Source organism: Bubalus kerabau, chromosome 10, assembly GCF_029407905.1.
Source record: "Bubalus kerabau isolate K-KA32 ecotype Philippines breed swamp buffalo chromosome 10, PCC_UOA_SB_1v2, whole genome shotgun sequence".
Taxonomy (NCBI): Eukaryota; Metazoa; Chordata; class Mammalia; order Artiodactyla; family Bovidae; genus Bubalus; species Bubalus kerabau.
In genome coordinates, this window is record NC_073633.1 from 53080921 (window position 1) to 53098018 (window position 17098).

Genomic DNA, 17098 nt, shown 5'->3' on the forward strand with positions numbered 1-17098 from the left:
AATAACTTGTATTTTTAAGCTAAGATGACCATTTAGCACCTTAATGTTTCCAGTGCTTTAACAGATTATGTTGGTTTCAAAAGAAAGCGGATTTTACTCTTATGGTATTGATATAAATTTAGTGAGAGATTTTAAATAAGTGTTTAATATTAATCATGTATTTATATTTGATTTCACTGCCTTGCTTTTTCATGAAATAAAGTCATATATACTTTGCATTGATATGCCCATAGCCTTCACTCTATCTAGTAAAAGTGAGAATGGAAGAAATGAAAGTATGATCACAGTTATGCATAGTAACAAAGGCCCATTTCAGTCAGTTAAAACTACCTGGTACTCAACAGGTTTAAGCTTCACAAGACACAAAAGGAATAATCTCATGGAAGAGACAGACTCACTTTGATTTCAAACCAAAACTGTATTTAAGTCACATAGAGATATGGGCACATGCCATGACTTGTGCCCTGAAAATATTAGATGTAGTATAGCCTGAGTGAATATATGCCTATTTTTAAGTCAAATATTACTTTAATTATTTTTATTTCATATCATATGGTGTGAGTATCTAAATATCTGGTCATTTAATTTTCAGACCATAATTGGTTGCATTATCTATATTACTGGCATCTTTAAAGTATAAAGCTGTTAGTAATATTAGATCTGATACAGGGAGTATTTAAGCTCACAATAAACTATAAAAAAATCCTAATCCAAAGAAATAATATTCTAGTTATGCTGTGTAGCTGTTTTTTTATGGTTTGATTATGCTACTTTAAATTTTAAGGGAAAACAAACAAACAAACTCTTTTATCATCTTGGTGATTAAGGACTGATGTCCCCATATTTTTACAGTTTTATAAGAAACATTGTTTCCTTCAGTCAAGACACATCTCTAGGAAATTATATCTTATATTTATCAATCAGGACTTGAACTAAAATAGATTAAGGGAATCCATTTGATTGTGATTCTTAGACATGTACACAGACACAAATACATATTATAAAGTAGCTTTTTGTTCCTTAACTTTAGCTCTTTATGTTCATTTCTTACAGACTTTATCTTAGGATTCTTCATGGAGAAACAGAATACAGTCTAGAGAAATTGGCTGTATAGTTAATAACATGTATTGTATGTGTCATAGTTAATAATACATATTTTTACTAATTTACCATTTCAGTTTTTCATGAAATATTTTTCTTTGATCTAATATATGATGTGAAAAGAAGTTCCAAATCAAAATTTATCTCTATTGGAATCCTAGAATTCTATTATAGGGATTTTTCTTTTTTTCCTAGGAGAAAAGTTATAGTAAAGTTTTCCATCTAACAAAATTGTACTTACCAGGTGCTAATAAAGGTTGCCTTTATTTTTAATTTGGATGGAAAAATACTAGTTTTTGTCTGATTGGCATTTGAAAATTGATTTAAAAATAATATTATGTATAATCTTAATGGAGACCTTTTTGGTTCTTCACAGTTCATATTGTACTTCTAGTGAATTTGAGATTATTTTATGTGCTATATCTTCTTTACATTTTGCTGATCACAAGGATTTTGTTACTTTTCAGTATCCAGCAACTCTTCTCAAGATGATGTGTTTGATTTAAAGGTCACCGCTAAATTAAATGCATTTAATGTTTTTGTCTGTGATCAGAAGTGTAATATTGCAGATATTAGAATACATGGTAAGTACTTATTCCTTGGTGTAGGTACTTTTGTTTTTACATAGACCTTCAGGAAGAATGAGCTTGTTGCATGGTAGATTTCTCATGGCTTGTCTTTTTTATTCCCCCAAGATTTCAGTAATAGTTAGTAAAATTATATTTTTTCCCTCATCTGATTGGCTATTCCACATTCTTTGCATTTCCATGTAAATTTTACCATTAGCTTTCCAACTTCACAGTTGTGAGAGTTGGACCATGAAGAAAGCTGAGTACCGAAGAATTGATGCTTTTGAATTGTGGTGTTGAAGAAGACTCTTGGTTCCTTGGATTGCAAGATCAAACCAGTCCATTCTAAAGGAAATCAACCCTGAATATTCATTGGAAGGACCGATGCTGAAACTGAAGCTCCAATATTTTGACAACCTGATGTGAAGAGCCGACTCTTGGAAAAGACCCTGATGCTGGGAAAGATTGAAGGCAAAAAGAATAGGAGACGGGAGAGGATGAGATGGTTAGATAGCATCACAGACTCAATGGACATGAATTTGAGCAAACTCCAGGAAATAGTGTAGGACAGAGGAGTCTGGTGTGCAATGGTCTATGGGGTCACAAAGAGTTGAACATGACTTAGCGACTTCAAGGACAACAGCCAATTTCAACAAAAAGCTTTGTAGTATTTTTTTTTTCTTAGCCTTGTAGTATTTTAATTGGAATTGCATTGCATCTGTAGACCAATTTAGGGAAAATTGATATCTTAATGATATTGAGTTTTCTCATTCATTAACAAGATACAACTTTCCATTTTTTTATTTTCTAAATGGTAAACTTTATTATGTATTTGTTGTTTAGTTGCTAAGTTGCATCTGACTCTTTAGGGACCTCATGGACTGTAGCCCGCCAGGCTCCTCTGTCCATGGGATTACCCAGGCAAGAATACTAGAGTGGGTTGCCATTTCTTTCTCTAGGAGATCTTCCCGAACCAGGGATCAAACCCGTGTTTCTCACACACATCTCCTGCATTGCAGGCAGATTCTTTACTGCTGAACCACCAGGGAAGCCCTATTTATTTATTTTTGAATTATTTTATTGGAGTATAATTGCTTTATAATGTTATGTTAGTTTCTCCTGTACAAAAAAGTGAATCGGTAGGCTTCCCTGGTGACTCAGTGGTAAAGAATTAGCCTGCTAGTGCAAGAGACATGGGTTCAACCCCTGTTCCAGGAAGATACCACAGACTGTGGAGCAACTAAGCCATGCACCACAACTGTTGAGCCTGTACTCGGGAGCCCAGGAACCACAACTACTGAGCCCTTGCACCAGAGCTACTGAAGCCCATGCACTCTAGAGTCCATGCTTTGCAACAAGAGAAGCCACTACAATGAGAAGCCCTAGCATCGCAAAGAAGAGTAGCCCCTGGTCAACGCAACTAGAAAAAAGCCTGGGTGCAGCAGTGAAGACCCAGCACAGTCATTAAAAAAAAAAAAAAAGAGTGAATGAGCTATAAAAAGTGAGTGTGTTAGTTGCTTAGTTACATCAGACTCTTTGCGACCCCCTGGACTGTAGCCTGCCAGGCTCCTGTGTCCACGGGATTTCCCAGGCAAGAATACTGGAGTGGGTTGCCATTTCCTTCTCCAGAGAATCTTTCCAACTCATGGATTGAACCCGGGTCTCTTGCATTGGCAGGCAGATTCTTTACCATCTGAACCATATGTGTACATATATCCCCTCCCTCTTGAACCCCCCCCCACCATCCCACCCCTTTAGATCATCATGAGTCATCTTTGGGTTTATTTATATTGAAGACTCCTGCAAACTTTTCAGAGATATGCTTTGAAATGTTAGAAGTAAATTTGTTATGATTCATGACTGATATAAGACATTTCTTATATTTTAAAATTTTTTTCAGAATAAGTCTAAGATTTAGTCTCATGTTCTGTTTGCATTTTCAAAATAATATGAGTTTAAACTGAGAAATGAATAGCAGAGCATCTCACTGAGTAAAGAAAATGTCATTGTCCTATGGCCCTTGCCTTTTGTGTGTATATAACATCAGTAAAAAAGGTTTCTAAAAGAAATTTTATAAGCTTTACTCATCATCAGCCTGATAGAAAGATGAATTCAGATTATACCATGGATTCTGGAACAGCCTATCAAGGTTCAAATTTTGGCTCTAAAACTTACTGGTTGACCTTGAGCAAGTTAATTTATGTTTCCATGCCTGAGTTTCCTCTTCTATAAAATGGACATTGTTATAATAATTATTCATGGGATTGTTGTGAGGATTAAGTTTGCATATTTGCGTATATTAAGAAAAATGCCTGTCATGTACATAATAAGCAGTTAACAGGGGTTAGAAAATCAGTTCCATTCAGCAAATACTACTAAGGATCTGTTTATGGGTAGCGTGGTAATGATCTAGGTTCATTATTGGGGTTGAGCTATAGCCATTCTCCGATTCACTCTGAGAAGTGTTTTTAAAAATCATGCCTTTAGAAATCATGAAAATGACAAACATTTTTTGGAGAGAAATTGTGTTTTGGATAAAGTTTATTGTAGAAAGAATAGTATTTATTCATCAAATTATATTTATTCATAGTTTTCAGATTAATAGTTTTCATTATATAATGTTTATAAAATGACTGTTCAACATATGTTAGGTGTTGTCCTAAATGACTGATTTTGATCATGCGAATGCCCAGGATACTTGTGTTTGGAGACCTGTGATTAATTGTCTTTGAAATTTGATTACTTTTGTTTTGAAATTTCCACAAATCTTATGGGTGAGATGCTTCTAGCAGTAAAGATACTGTAATATTTAATAGGTCTCTCATACCTAGTAGTTGTTACCTTTGGAACTTCCCTGGTGGTCCAGTGGTTAAGATTCTGCGCTTCTAGTGCAGGGGGAGCTGGTTTGGTCCCTGGCTGGGGAACTGAGATCTGACATGCCACATGGCACAGCCAAAACATTTTTAAAAAACTATTAAAAACTAAGTTGTTACTTCACATATGTCTAATAGTAATTTTATCTGTTCTCTATCTTGGTAGTATATTACTGCATTTAAATAACACTGAATTAGTTCACTTGGATTAGATTAAAAGCGTTGTATTTCCTACAGGAATGGATGCCTCTGTCTCTGTGCGGCCAAAGCAGACTGACATGTTTGCCAGACTTAAGGATATCATAGTTACGAATGTTGATTTAACATCCATTCACAAAAAGGTAATTAAAAAAATGTGTTTCAGTATTGAAATTTATTTTTGTTTTTTTGTGTGTGTCTGGAAATGTCTTTAATCATTTGTTTAGTGTGTATGTAGTATCTGTCATGTGTCAGGCAATTTGTTGGGAATTGTCCATGAATGTGGTCATTGCCTGCTTTCACATTGTATATAGACTAGAGGATGTGTTAAAGTTATTTTGGGCCAATTAAGTGATTGATATCTCCATTGATAAACCTTTTTCTTATAGATTTAGGAAAATGTTATTGTCAGGTTAAATGCTTTTAACTAGTATTTTGTTGAAGCTTGGATATAAATGATGCTTCTTTATATGTCAAGGACGCTGTAATAAGAAACCTTGTAATACAGTGATACAACTCTTTTGATATAATAACGAGTTAATTTAATACTTGTAGGCTGTCTCTATTTTGGGAGATGAAGTCTTTAGGTTCGAAATGACTCTTTATCCAGATGCCACAGAAGGAAAGGCCTATGCTGATATGTCTAAAGTAGATGGCAAACTTAGTCTCAAAGTGGGTTGTATTCAGATTGTATATGTTCATAAATTCTTCATGTCTCTTTTGGTAAGTTTATTTTAAAAATATTTATTTCTCATTGAAGCCTAAATATCTTTGCCTGTGTATCTGAATCTAGATAGTCAAAATCTTTACTAAATAGGATTGTGTGATAAACTCCCAAATGCTGAATAGATTATTACAGTTATCATTGGTTTGAACCAACTATGAAGGATCATTCTTTAACATAGTTACATAGTTTGAAAATACTTTCTGATATTTCAGTTACGCCTTTTCAGTTTTAGTTGTTTTGAGAGATACCCTTAAAAGATGTTTAGGTAAAATAATCCTTTAAGGAGATCATTAGGCATTGGAAGGGCTAATACTGGAACTTACAGCTTTGATTATAATTATCATCCACAAGGCCATAAAATCCTTTTAATTATTTATTTCCATGTAAGTTTCATGGAGTGTAGAGTTTAATTTGCCTGTGCCGTTCTTTTAGCAGGACTGTTAATCAAAGCTTTCAAACCACACATTTCTGTGTAAACCATGATATTTTATTTTTCTGAAAAGTAATTTATTTGGACAGGGGTTGGTTAAATAAACAACTAAATAAGCCATCTGTGTTATTAATGGATGTGCATCAAGAATATCACTTCCAGTTCTTTTCTCTATTGGGAAAAGTCTTTCTGTTTTTAGTTGAAATTGAGATGAATGGTATCTTACTCTAAATAAATAATTTTTGACTCTTGTTAGTGATAGCAAGATTGTAAACACTTAAGCACCTTTGCTCATGTTGAAGTACACTTAAGAAAAGAATCTTCAGAAATAAGCAGGTAAAACCTTAGTTTCTAAACTTTAGTTTCATAGACTTTATTCTTATGACCTAGAGGTACAGATTCAAAGCTACTTTGGGAGCTGTAAAGCTTTCTCCTCCATCTTTTTATGTAAATTTGGGTTAAAATGGCCAACATTCATGAGTAAAAGGGAGGTTTTAAATGAGTGAAAGGAAGGTTTCATGTCAATGTATGGCAAAAACCACCACAATATTGTAAAGTAATTAGCCTCTAATTTAAATAAATAAAATTTTAAAATATGAAACAAACAAAAACATGTAAGGCATTTAGCAAGTCCTCAATAAACATTGTTATTTTCACACACACACAAAATAATTGCTACCAGAATTTGTCAATAAACAAATAATTCTGAAATACGTTAAGTGAAGGGACTCTTGTTCATGTTAATATCTCAGAGTGTATCTTTCTAAACTTTATTTCATGTACACGGTCATAAATAACATCTCTTTTACATCACGTCTTTTATTTAGTTTCTCTTTTTTAAAGTTTTTCTTTTAAAAAATAAATCCCTGTTTTTCAGGGAACTCTAAATACCAGTATTTTCCCACAGAATTTCCTCAACAATTTTCAAACCGCCAAAGAAGCTTTGAGCTCAGCTACGGCCCAGGCTGCAGAAAGAGCTGCTTCCAGCATGAAAGACTTGGCCGAAAAGAGTTTCCGCCTTTTGATGGATATCAACTTGAAAGCACCAGTTATTATCATTCCTCAGTCTTCAGTATCACCTAATGCTATTATAGCAGATCTGGGTTTAATCACAGTTGAAAACCGATTTAGTGTAGTTTCTAGGGGACATCATTCTCTACCCCCCATCATTGAAAAAATGGACATCCAACTCACTCAGCTAAAGCTGTCCAGGTATAAATATATAATCCAATTACATATTGTTTAGTTGCTAAGTTGTGTCTGACTCTTTTTCCATCCTGTGGCTATAGCCCGCCAGGCTCCGCTCTCCATGAGATTTCCCAGGCAAGAATACTGGAGTGGGTTGCCATTTCTTTCTCCAGGGAATCTTCCCTACCCAGGAGTTACCTGCATCTCCTGCATTTTATGTGGATTCTTTACCACTGAGCCACCAGGGAAGCCCCAACCACGTATTACTTACTAGAAATTGAATTTTCATAGAATCAATGCCAGGGTAAAACACCCTAGTGGTTCATGGTTCATATTCCTTATTTCTTCTAATCATGAAACTTTGACCATTGGTTTTTGGTTAGTGGTTGATAGTGATGGACCTCATAGAATCTATACTTTGTCTTATTAAATTTGTGATGAGTTTTTTTACTCTATAAAAATTTCCTATTATAAGATTATGGTTAATACTTAATTTAGATATTTATTTATTTGCTTTGCACATAGCTGTACATGGACAAAGCCTTCTTAAAAATATAATAAAATTTAAGATTTATTTCTCATTTCCAAAGCATGTCACATTTAGGAATTCTCAGTAAGATCTCTAATGGATAATCAAATCAAAATGGGAAAATGTTGGCTCTGTTGGATGACAAGAGTGAATTATTTGGTGGTTCAAATATTTGTTGGCTGGCAGGCTAGAAATGACTATTACAATATGCTTGTTTAACTTCTAGGTTTGGTGAGCTTTTCCCTTTGATTTTGGAGAAGTACTAATAGCATAAACCTAAGGGCTTAGTACAGTATCACTCTTTGTTCTTCAGAGATGTTTTAGGAGGATGTAACATTTGTTTGTATGACATTGGTTAGTAGCTATTATTAGTCTTTGGGAAAGATAGTAAATAGCACAATAGTCATACTCATGCAGTTTGTTTCTTTGAAATCAGCATTGCATGGGCTTTGTTTTATGTAGCTCTGTTTTATAAACTTATTCTGATTGATTTTTGAAAAGAAGCATGTTCTAAAAGAATTCTGATAGCAGTCTTTAGTGTTTGGAAAAATGCTGTGTGGAAACTGGTACACATATGATGATAGTCTTCATTTTAAAATGTACATTTTAGAAATATAAAATAAATTTTTAATTATCTTTCAGAACAATTTTGCAGGCTGACTTACCACAACATGACATTGAAATTTTAAAACCAGTCAACATGCTTTTATACATACAGCGAAATTTAGCAGCATCATGGTATGTGCAAATTCCAGGAATGGAGGTAAAAGGAAGACTAAAACCTATGCAGGTAAATATATGTATAACATAATTGCTCGCTAGCTAGTCTTTTATCATCGATCACAGTGTAGTTCTAGTGTACATCAGAAAGTGATAAAACGTTTAAAAGGGAATGCTTTGTTAACTGAAAATGAAGGTGTCATAGTTTTTCACACTTTTCTTTATTTCTTATTAGTTGGATATTTGGTGAAGCCAGCAAGAACTCTGAGGTTGAAAGCTAGGGAGGCTACTGAGATTATTATTAGTAATTTTAGAAGATTCTGTTCAAGTTTTAAGACAAATGATAAAAGAAAAGTGATATTTTAAATTTTATGTAAAAAAGTTTTTTGACCATGCTACATGGCATGTGGGATCCTAGTTCCCCAGCCAAGGACTGAATCTGTGTCCCCTGCATTGGAAGGATAGAATCTTAAGTATAGACCCTCCAGGCAAGTCCCTGTAAAGTGATACTTAGATACCACATCCAAAGCACCTTAAATAGTGTTTTTAATGTATAGAAACACTCTTTTAATTAGAAGAGCAGACATTTTCAGAAGGTGAATATGTTTCATTGGTAAGCATATAAGCAGCAGTATTTTTAATATTGTAGTTAGCAGGTCATAGGTAGGCTCACAGGAAGAGATGATACCGGTCAAAGATGGTCACCACAAAGTGTAGCCTTTGGGTGACCTTGGGATTCTTGTGTGCCTGTTTGTGAAACTGCTGAAGCCAAGCAGTAGGGGATAGGGAAAGAGGGAGTGACTAAACAGAATGTGGGGAAGATGAGTGAAAATTCGGTAGTGTAGTGGGTTTTGATATCTGTGACTATTTCAGAGTTAGTTCTAAGATATAGCAAGAAGGGTCAAAGGAGCCGAGTTCTACTAGTGAGGATATTAAAATTGAGGCTTGTTATAGGAATGAGAGATATGGTATGAATAAATATATAAAGAAGAGCATGTGTTTATTCAGAGTATTGACTTTTCTATTCTAGGATATAGTACTGTTCTCTTAAATTCTCCCTTGCTCAGATTAGATCCCAGAACTAACATTGGATCCTTTTCAAATACTAGGAGGTGGTGAAGTTAGCTGTTCTTCGGGAGGCTATGATATCTCAGTTGGTAGCGCAAGTGGGAATGAATATAGAAAGAAGTTCTGGGGAGTTAAAGTGATGCCTGTTTTCTAAGGACTGGGACTTGGAGCAAATAAGAAATCCCTGGTCGTCATCTCATGCTAAAATATGTCCACGCTTTCATTTAGGCTGGGAATCAGGTGTTGTCCTTGGGGATAGGGGCACAATTTGAGGGGCTCAGGGCACTGCAGTGTTCAGAAGAAAAGGTGCTGTGAATGCGCCTGTTTTGATTTGGGTTGGAGGGAATGATGCTAAAGCTGAATCTCCAGTATTTTGGCCACCTCATGCGAAGAGTTGACTCATTGGAAAAGACTCTGATGCTGGGAGGGATTGGGGGCAGGAGGAGAAGGGGACGACAGAGGATGAGATGGCTGGATGGCATCACTGACTCAATGGACGTGAGTCTGAGTGAACTCCGGGAGTTGGTGATGGACAGGGAGGCCTGGCGTGCCGCAATTCATGGGGTCGCAAAGAGTCAGACACGACTGAGCAACTGAACTGAACTGAACTGAACTTCAAAAAGACCTTTTGGATCACTATTACTAGGTGTAGGTTATTACTGTTATTTAGTTGCTAAGTCATGTCTGACTCTTGCAACCCTATGGATTGTAGCCCACCTGGCTCCTCTGTCCATGGGATTTCCCAAGCAAGAATACTGGATTGGGTTGCCATTTCCTTCTCCAGGGGATCCTCCTGACCCAGGGATCGAACCTGAATCTCCTGTATTGGCAGGCAAATTCTTTATCTCTGAGCCACCAGGGAAGCCTCAATATGTGTAGGGGAAATGCACAAACGATGGAAGGATAAAAAGGTTTAATGGGTCTTAGCAGCCAGTAGCATCTTTCTTTATTCTAGCGGCTTCATGTTGTTCTGCAGCCACTGATGAGGAAGATATTATTCCTATTTTAAAGATTAAGAAATGAGTTAAGGAGGCTAAGAAACTTAGCCAACAGCACAGCTTGAGAGTGGTATAGTTGACACATATCTACTTGACTCAAAATCTCTTGCTTTTTTTTTTTTCTTTTTGTCACATATCCCCTTTTTATAAAGGTTGGAGATTAGCAAGATGCTCATCTTGGCCTGTGTTTTGGCTTTTAACAGTTCTGTGCAGATGTATTTGTTACTGTTCTAGGAGGCATCATCTTGATAGGTTAAATGATTTAAGTATATGCAGACACGCATGTACTGAGAATAAGACTACATTGCAGGAGCGCATCTTTTTCTTCTTGATGGAGACTGGAAACTGAACCGCATTCTTCATATTTTGAGTTTGGGGGAGAGTAGACAATGTGGAGGAGGACGCCGGTACTGGATGAGAAGAGAGAGAAGTAGAATGGAGATGAGGAGCTAGGGAGAGGGGAGAGGAACACAGGTCCAGACAGAATGAGTTACAGTAACAGTAACAGTTAAGGCAGCAGGAGGGGCGTACCGGAAGCAGGGGCTTGGATATGAGTGGAGGCAAAAATCTGTCTACACACAGGAGTAATGTCTAATACTATACAAGATAAAATACTTTGATCCTGCTATTTATGCTCTCAACTCGCTTATTTTTTTTAGTTAGATGAACAGTTTATTTGACAGACCATAAGTTAAGACATAGATATTTTGCATCATTTATTGTTTTGTATTAACAGTAACCTATTGTGGTTTCTAGGTTGCGCTCAGTAGAGATGACTTAACAGTTTTAATGAAAATTTTGCTAGAGAATCTTGGAGAAGCTTCTTCACAGCCAAGCCCTACGCAGTCTACCCAGGAGGCTGTGAGAGTCAAACAAGACGTTTCCAGTAGACCTGAGCACTTCATAGGTATAAATTGATGGAGATTTTTGCTTTGATTATTGAAAAGAATTAGATGTTAATGCCATATTTACATTTAGTGGGTTTTTTAATTGTCCAGTGTAATGTGGTGTGATCTGATCTAATGCTGTATAATTTACTGTGGAAGATCAGAAGGGGCTGAGACTGCCTTGAAGTTCCCAGGGGAAGGAAGTGGGCTCATTGCTCTAAAGGGAGGGCCCACCTCTTGTTGCCTGCATGATGCATGCTTGCCCTTTATTTGTGAAAGTTGAATTTGCCCAATTCAAGGGGCATTGAGGTAGTATCACTACGAACAAAGCTAGTGGAGGTAATGGAATTCCATTTGAGCTATTTCAAATCCTAAAAATGATGCTGTGAAAGTGCCGCACTCAATATGTCAGCAAATTTGGAAAACTCAGTAGTGGCCACAGGACTGGAAAAGGTCAGCTTTCATTCCAATCCCAAAGAATGGCAATGCCAAAGAATGCTCAAACTACCACACAGTTACACTCATCTTACAGGCTAGTAAAGTAATGCTCAAAATTTTCCAAGCCAGTCTTCAGCAATACGTGAACCACGAACTCCCAGATGTTCAAGCTGATTTTAGAAAAGGCAGAGGAACCAGAGATCAAATTGCCAACATCCGCTGGATCTTCAAAAAAGCAAGAGTTCCAGAAAAACATCTATTTCTGCTTTATTGACTATGCCAAAGCCTTTGAGTGTGTGGATCACAATAAACTGTGGAAAATTCTGAAAGAGATGGGAATACCAGACCACCTGACCTGCCTCTTGAGAAACCTATATGCAGGTCAGGAAACAACAGTTAGAACTGGACATGTAACAGCAGACTGGTTCCAGATAGGAAAAGGAGTATGTCAAGGCTGTATATTGTCACCCTGCTTATTTAACTTATATGCAGAGTACATCATGAGAAATGCTGGGCTGGAAGAAGCACAGGCTGGAATCAAGATTGCCGGGAGAAATATCAATAACCTCAGATATGCAGATGACACCACCCTTAGGGCAGAAAGTGAAGAACTAAAGAGCCTCTTGATGAAAGTGAAAGAGGAGAGTGAAAAAGTTGGCTTAAAGCTCAACATTCAGAAAACTAAGATCATGGCATCCGGTCTTATCACTTCATGGCAAATAGATGGGGAAACAGTGGCTGACTTTAATTTTTGGGGCTCCAGAATCACTGCAGATGGTGATTGCAGCCATGAAATTAAAAGACACTTACTCCTTGGAAGGAAAATTATGACCAACCTAGATAGCATGTTAAAAAGCAGAGACATTACTTTGTCAACAAAGGTATTGTCCGTCTAGTCAAGGCTATGGTTTTTCCAGTGATCATGTATGGATGTGAGAGTTGGACTATAAAGAAAGCTGAGTGCAGAAGAATTGATGCTTTTGAACCATGGTGTTGGAGAAGACACTTGAGAGTCCCTTGGACTGCAAGGAGGTCCAACCAGTGCATCCTAAAGGAGATCAGTCCTGGGTGTTCATTCAAAGGACTGATGTTGAAGCTGAAACTCCAATACTTTGGCCCCCTGATGCTGGGAAAGATTGAGGGCAGGGGACGACAGAGGATGAGATGGTTGGATGGCATCACGGACTCGATGGAGATGGGTTTGGGTGGACTCCGGGAGTTGGTGATAGACAGGGAGGCCTGGTGTGCTCCGGTTCATCGGGTCGCAAAGAGTCGGACACAACTGAGTGACTGCACTGCACTGCACTGAGCTGAAGTAGTGTACTTTGAGAGCAAAAGCAAAGTAGGGATGCAGCATAGTAAGAGCCCAAAATAATTAAGAGAGAAAAGGAACTGGTGTCATACTCAGATGACTGGTCCATGAAATAGGAAGGTATTCTGGTTCAGTAATAGCTTTGCTTATCTGTCTTCACTGGGGAGTGATACAGTCAGATACATAAGGGAATTTTCCAGATTATTAAAATTGTTATCTTTCAAAGGCACTGAACCTTTTAAATTCAGCCATTTTTAAAAGACAATTTTTCTAACATACAAGGGTTTCTTTTTGCTTTCTTGGCCAAGTATATAGAATAGTTTTATAATTTCACTGTTTTTCATCATTTAAAATTGTTATGTGAATACCATGTTTTATTTTAGACTGTGAATAAGTTAGTATTTTCATGGCTAAAGTGAGATGGAGTGTTCCTTGTCCATTTAATAAATGACCCCAGACTGCTGTGCTTTTATCATGTTTAAGTCATTGACTGTTAGTTATGGCAGCAGTCAGTTAAGCTGCCAGTAAGTATACTAAGCCAGCAGTGCTTCTCCTATAGTTAGGTCTGGTGTGTTTTGAAGTCATAAAACAAATGTCTGGAGCAGTGTGCAAAATAAGGTTTTTCGTTGAGGATATTTATGAGCACTATATGAATTTAGTGAGGCCTCCCTGCATCTCTCCCCAGGCTGAGTTCATGCTGCCATGCAGACAAGTGCTAGATAAGTAGGCTGTTCCTGTAGTTAGACAGGAACTGTGTACTGTATGGATGAATAAACTGTAGCAGGCAAGCTTTATGTGGTTACGAATCTCACTATATTCAGCTGTGGTCAGTTTGTGTCCCTGGTTCAAGCTGTATAGTTAATGTGGTACTTGGGAAAACAAAAAAAGTTCTGATGGAAAAACTACATGGGAATGTAACTTATTTCCAACTTGGAGAAGCCTTAATGTAGTTAAAGTTATGCTGTGTTTGCTCTTGCAGTAACATGTAAGAATAGACTTTCCTATAAATGACCAAAAGAATAGAATCCATCTCCAAAAGAGACCACAGAATCACTTTGTAAGCAGGATTGAAAGCATTATGTATTCTTTGTCTAAAAAGTTTCTGTCTAAAGATGAGGGATAAGACTGCATTACTTCTTGAAGTCTCTTTCACCTCAAAATTCCAGAGACTCCCTGTCTCACATTATATTTTAGGTCTCTTCAACTCTGCTTTTAAGTTATCAAAGGTAACTCTGCTTTTATCTATCAAAGGTAATGGACTGGATGTCATAGGTAATTAAAGATAGTGAGACGTGAACTACACTAGCAGAGGATCTTTTACTGACTAGCTGTCTGTTCTTGGACAAAGTATTTTACTTTTCTCTGCTTCCAATTTCATAATCTCTTGAGAATGGCCTGTAACCAGTTAAGTGAAATGCTTTAATAATTATAAACTACAATTAAGTAGACTTGCATTTGTAGGGCTTTTTTTAAAAAGTTGTCTTAATAGTCTTTGCCAGGCTATCTTTTTATTTTTAATATAGATAGTCTGTGTACATTTTTCCCAGTACTAAATATTTATGGAATATATTGCCAATTTGGTAATTGTTTCATCATGATTTAAATAATTCTTGAAAGTATCATATAAATTTAGAATCATACATTATTATCCTAGCTTTCAAAAAATGTATAAAGTCATATACATACTTAAAAGCTTACTAATTTTCATATTTATGTTTGAACCATCAGAACAAGAAGATGTGACAGACTCCAAGCTTGCTTTGGACCAGAGTGTCACTCTCCAGTTTGACTTTCACTTTGAATCTCTTTCTATTGTACTGTATAACAATGATACCAGCCAGGTATGTAGTTAATGTCTATATCTAGGAGAAAGTCCTTAGCTCTTGATACTCAATTTTAGAATATTGTCATTTTTTTTGATGTGATTCTTCTTCTGAAGGTTGATCTCTGTTAAATTCTGTTTGGCCTACAGAGTATGCATTGGTCTTGCTCTCTGTTTGCACTTTGTTAGTGTTTTTAATCTTTCTCGGCTTAGGAAAACTTTTTACTTTTTTTCCAAGTAATATCAGTGCTAAAATATTTAGACCTAGCTCTAGGAGAAATATTTTATATGTGGATAATTAGCTATATGTACAGTTTTACTACATAGTTATATATACATGCATATTTAACTATTTAAGGAAAATAATTTAGTGGCTTTGGAACCTTAGAGGGTTATTTTAAAATTTATGATTATCTATGATATATAAGCATTAATTATGTTTTCCTTGAATAAACTTTTTATTTAGTAGATGATATGTTAAGGATACTGATGAGTGAATTGAGGAACCAAGGTCTAGTGTCATGTTTTGAACCACATAATATGTCATTGATATTTTTTTAGGAAGCTTTTTTATATAGTGTCTTCTACTAAATGTTTTTTTATTATATCAATTAATATCATCGTAATACTCATGCATATAATATAATAATACCCATAATAAGCACTTATTGTATTATATCTATTGTTTATGTCCATGTATATGTTTTGTTATGTTTCATATTATTTTCTAAGAGTTATACAGTATTCATATATTATTACTGTTGGACCTTGAGCAAGTATTTGTCATTTGTGCAATTCAGTTCAGTTCAGTTCAGTCGCTCAGTCGTGTCGGACTCTTTGCGACCCCATGAATCGCAGCACGCCAGGCCTCCCTGTCCATCACCAACTCCTGGAGTTCACTCAGACTCACGTCCATCAAGTCAGTGATGCCATCCAGCCATCTCATCCTCTGTCGTCCCCTTCTCCTCCTGCCCCTAATCCCTCCCAGCATCAGAGTCTTTTCCAATGAGTCAACTCTTTGCATGAGGTGGCCAAAGTACTGGAGTTTCAGCTTCAGCATCATTCCCTCCAAAGAAATCCCAGGGCTGATCTCCTTCAGAATGGATTGGTTGGAACTCCTTGCAGTCCAAGGGACTCTCAAGAGTCTTTTCCAACACCACAGCTCAAAAGCATCAATTCTTTGGCACTCAGCCTTCTTCACAGTCCAACTCTCACATCCATACATGACCACAGGAAAAACCATAGCCTTGACTAGACAGACCTTTGTTGGCAAAGTAATGTCTCTGCTTTTGAATATGCTGTCTAGGTTGGATATAACTTTCCTTCCAAGGAGTAAGCATCTTTTAATTTCATGGCTGCAGTCACCATCTGCAGTAATTTTGGAGCCCAAAAAAATAAAGTCTGACACTGTTTCCACTGTTTCCCCATCTATTTCCCATGAAGTGATGGGACCAGATGCCATGATCTTCATTTTCTGAATGTTGAGCTTTAAGCCAACTTTTTCACTCTCCTCTTTCACTTTCATCAAGAGGCTTTTTAGTTCCTCTTCACTTTCTGCCCTAAGGGTGGTGTCATCTGCATATCTGAGGTTATTGTATTTCTCCCTGCAATCTTGATTCCAGCTTGTGCTTCTTCCAGTCCAGCGTTTCTCATGATGTGCTCTGCATATAAGTTAAATAATCAGGGTGATAATATACAGCCTTGACATACTCCTTTTACTATTAGGAACCAGTCTGTTATTCCATGTCCTTTACCGCGTTGTATTCATTTCTGCTATATAGCATAGTGATTCAGTTATACATATATATATATTCATTTTTTACATTCTTTTCCTTTATGGTGTATCACAAGATACTGAATATGGTTCCCTGTAATAGAGAGTAGGACCTTGTTGTTTATCCATCCTATGTATAACAGTTTGCATCTGCTCCTCCTAAACTCCCAATCCTTGGCAGCCACAGGTCTGCTCTCTACGTCTGTGAGTCTGTTTTTGTTTTGTAGATATGTTCATTTGTGTCACATTTTAAGATTCCACATATAAGTGATATTATATGGTATTTGTCTTTCTGACTTACTTCACTTAATATGATAATCTCTAGTTCCATCCATGTTGCTGCAGATGGCATTATTTCATCCTTTTTGTGGCTGAATCATATTCCATCGTATTTATGTACCATGCCTTCTTTATCCATTCAATGGTGGTTTCCTTATCTTGGCTATTGTGAATAGTGCTGTATG

At 36.5% G+C, this 17098-nt stretch overlaps 1 protein-coding gene across 1 annotated transcript in view; it reads left to right on the forward strand.

Moving 5' to 3' along the window:
• Positions 1–17098, forward strand: part of VPS13C (vacuolar protein sorting 13 homolog C) — a 183005-nt gene that overhangs the window by 101216 nt on the left and 64691 nt on the right. The window contains exons 41-47 of the mRNA XM_055537746.1: positions 1569–1685; positions 4781–4884; positions 5297–5464; positions 6806–7110; positions 8258–8405; positions 11158–11308; positions 14767–14879. Coding sequence (XP_055393721.1) covers positions 1569–1685; positions 4781–4884; positions 5297–5464; positions 6806–7110; positions 8258–8405; positions 11158–11308; positions 14767–14879 — 1106 coding nt within the window. The remainder of the gene's footprint in view (positions 1–1568; positions 1686–4780; positions 4885–5296; positions 5465–6805; positions 7111–8257; positions 8406–11157; positions 11309–14766; positions 14880–17098) is intronic.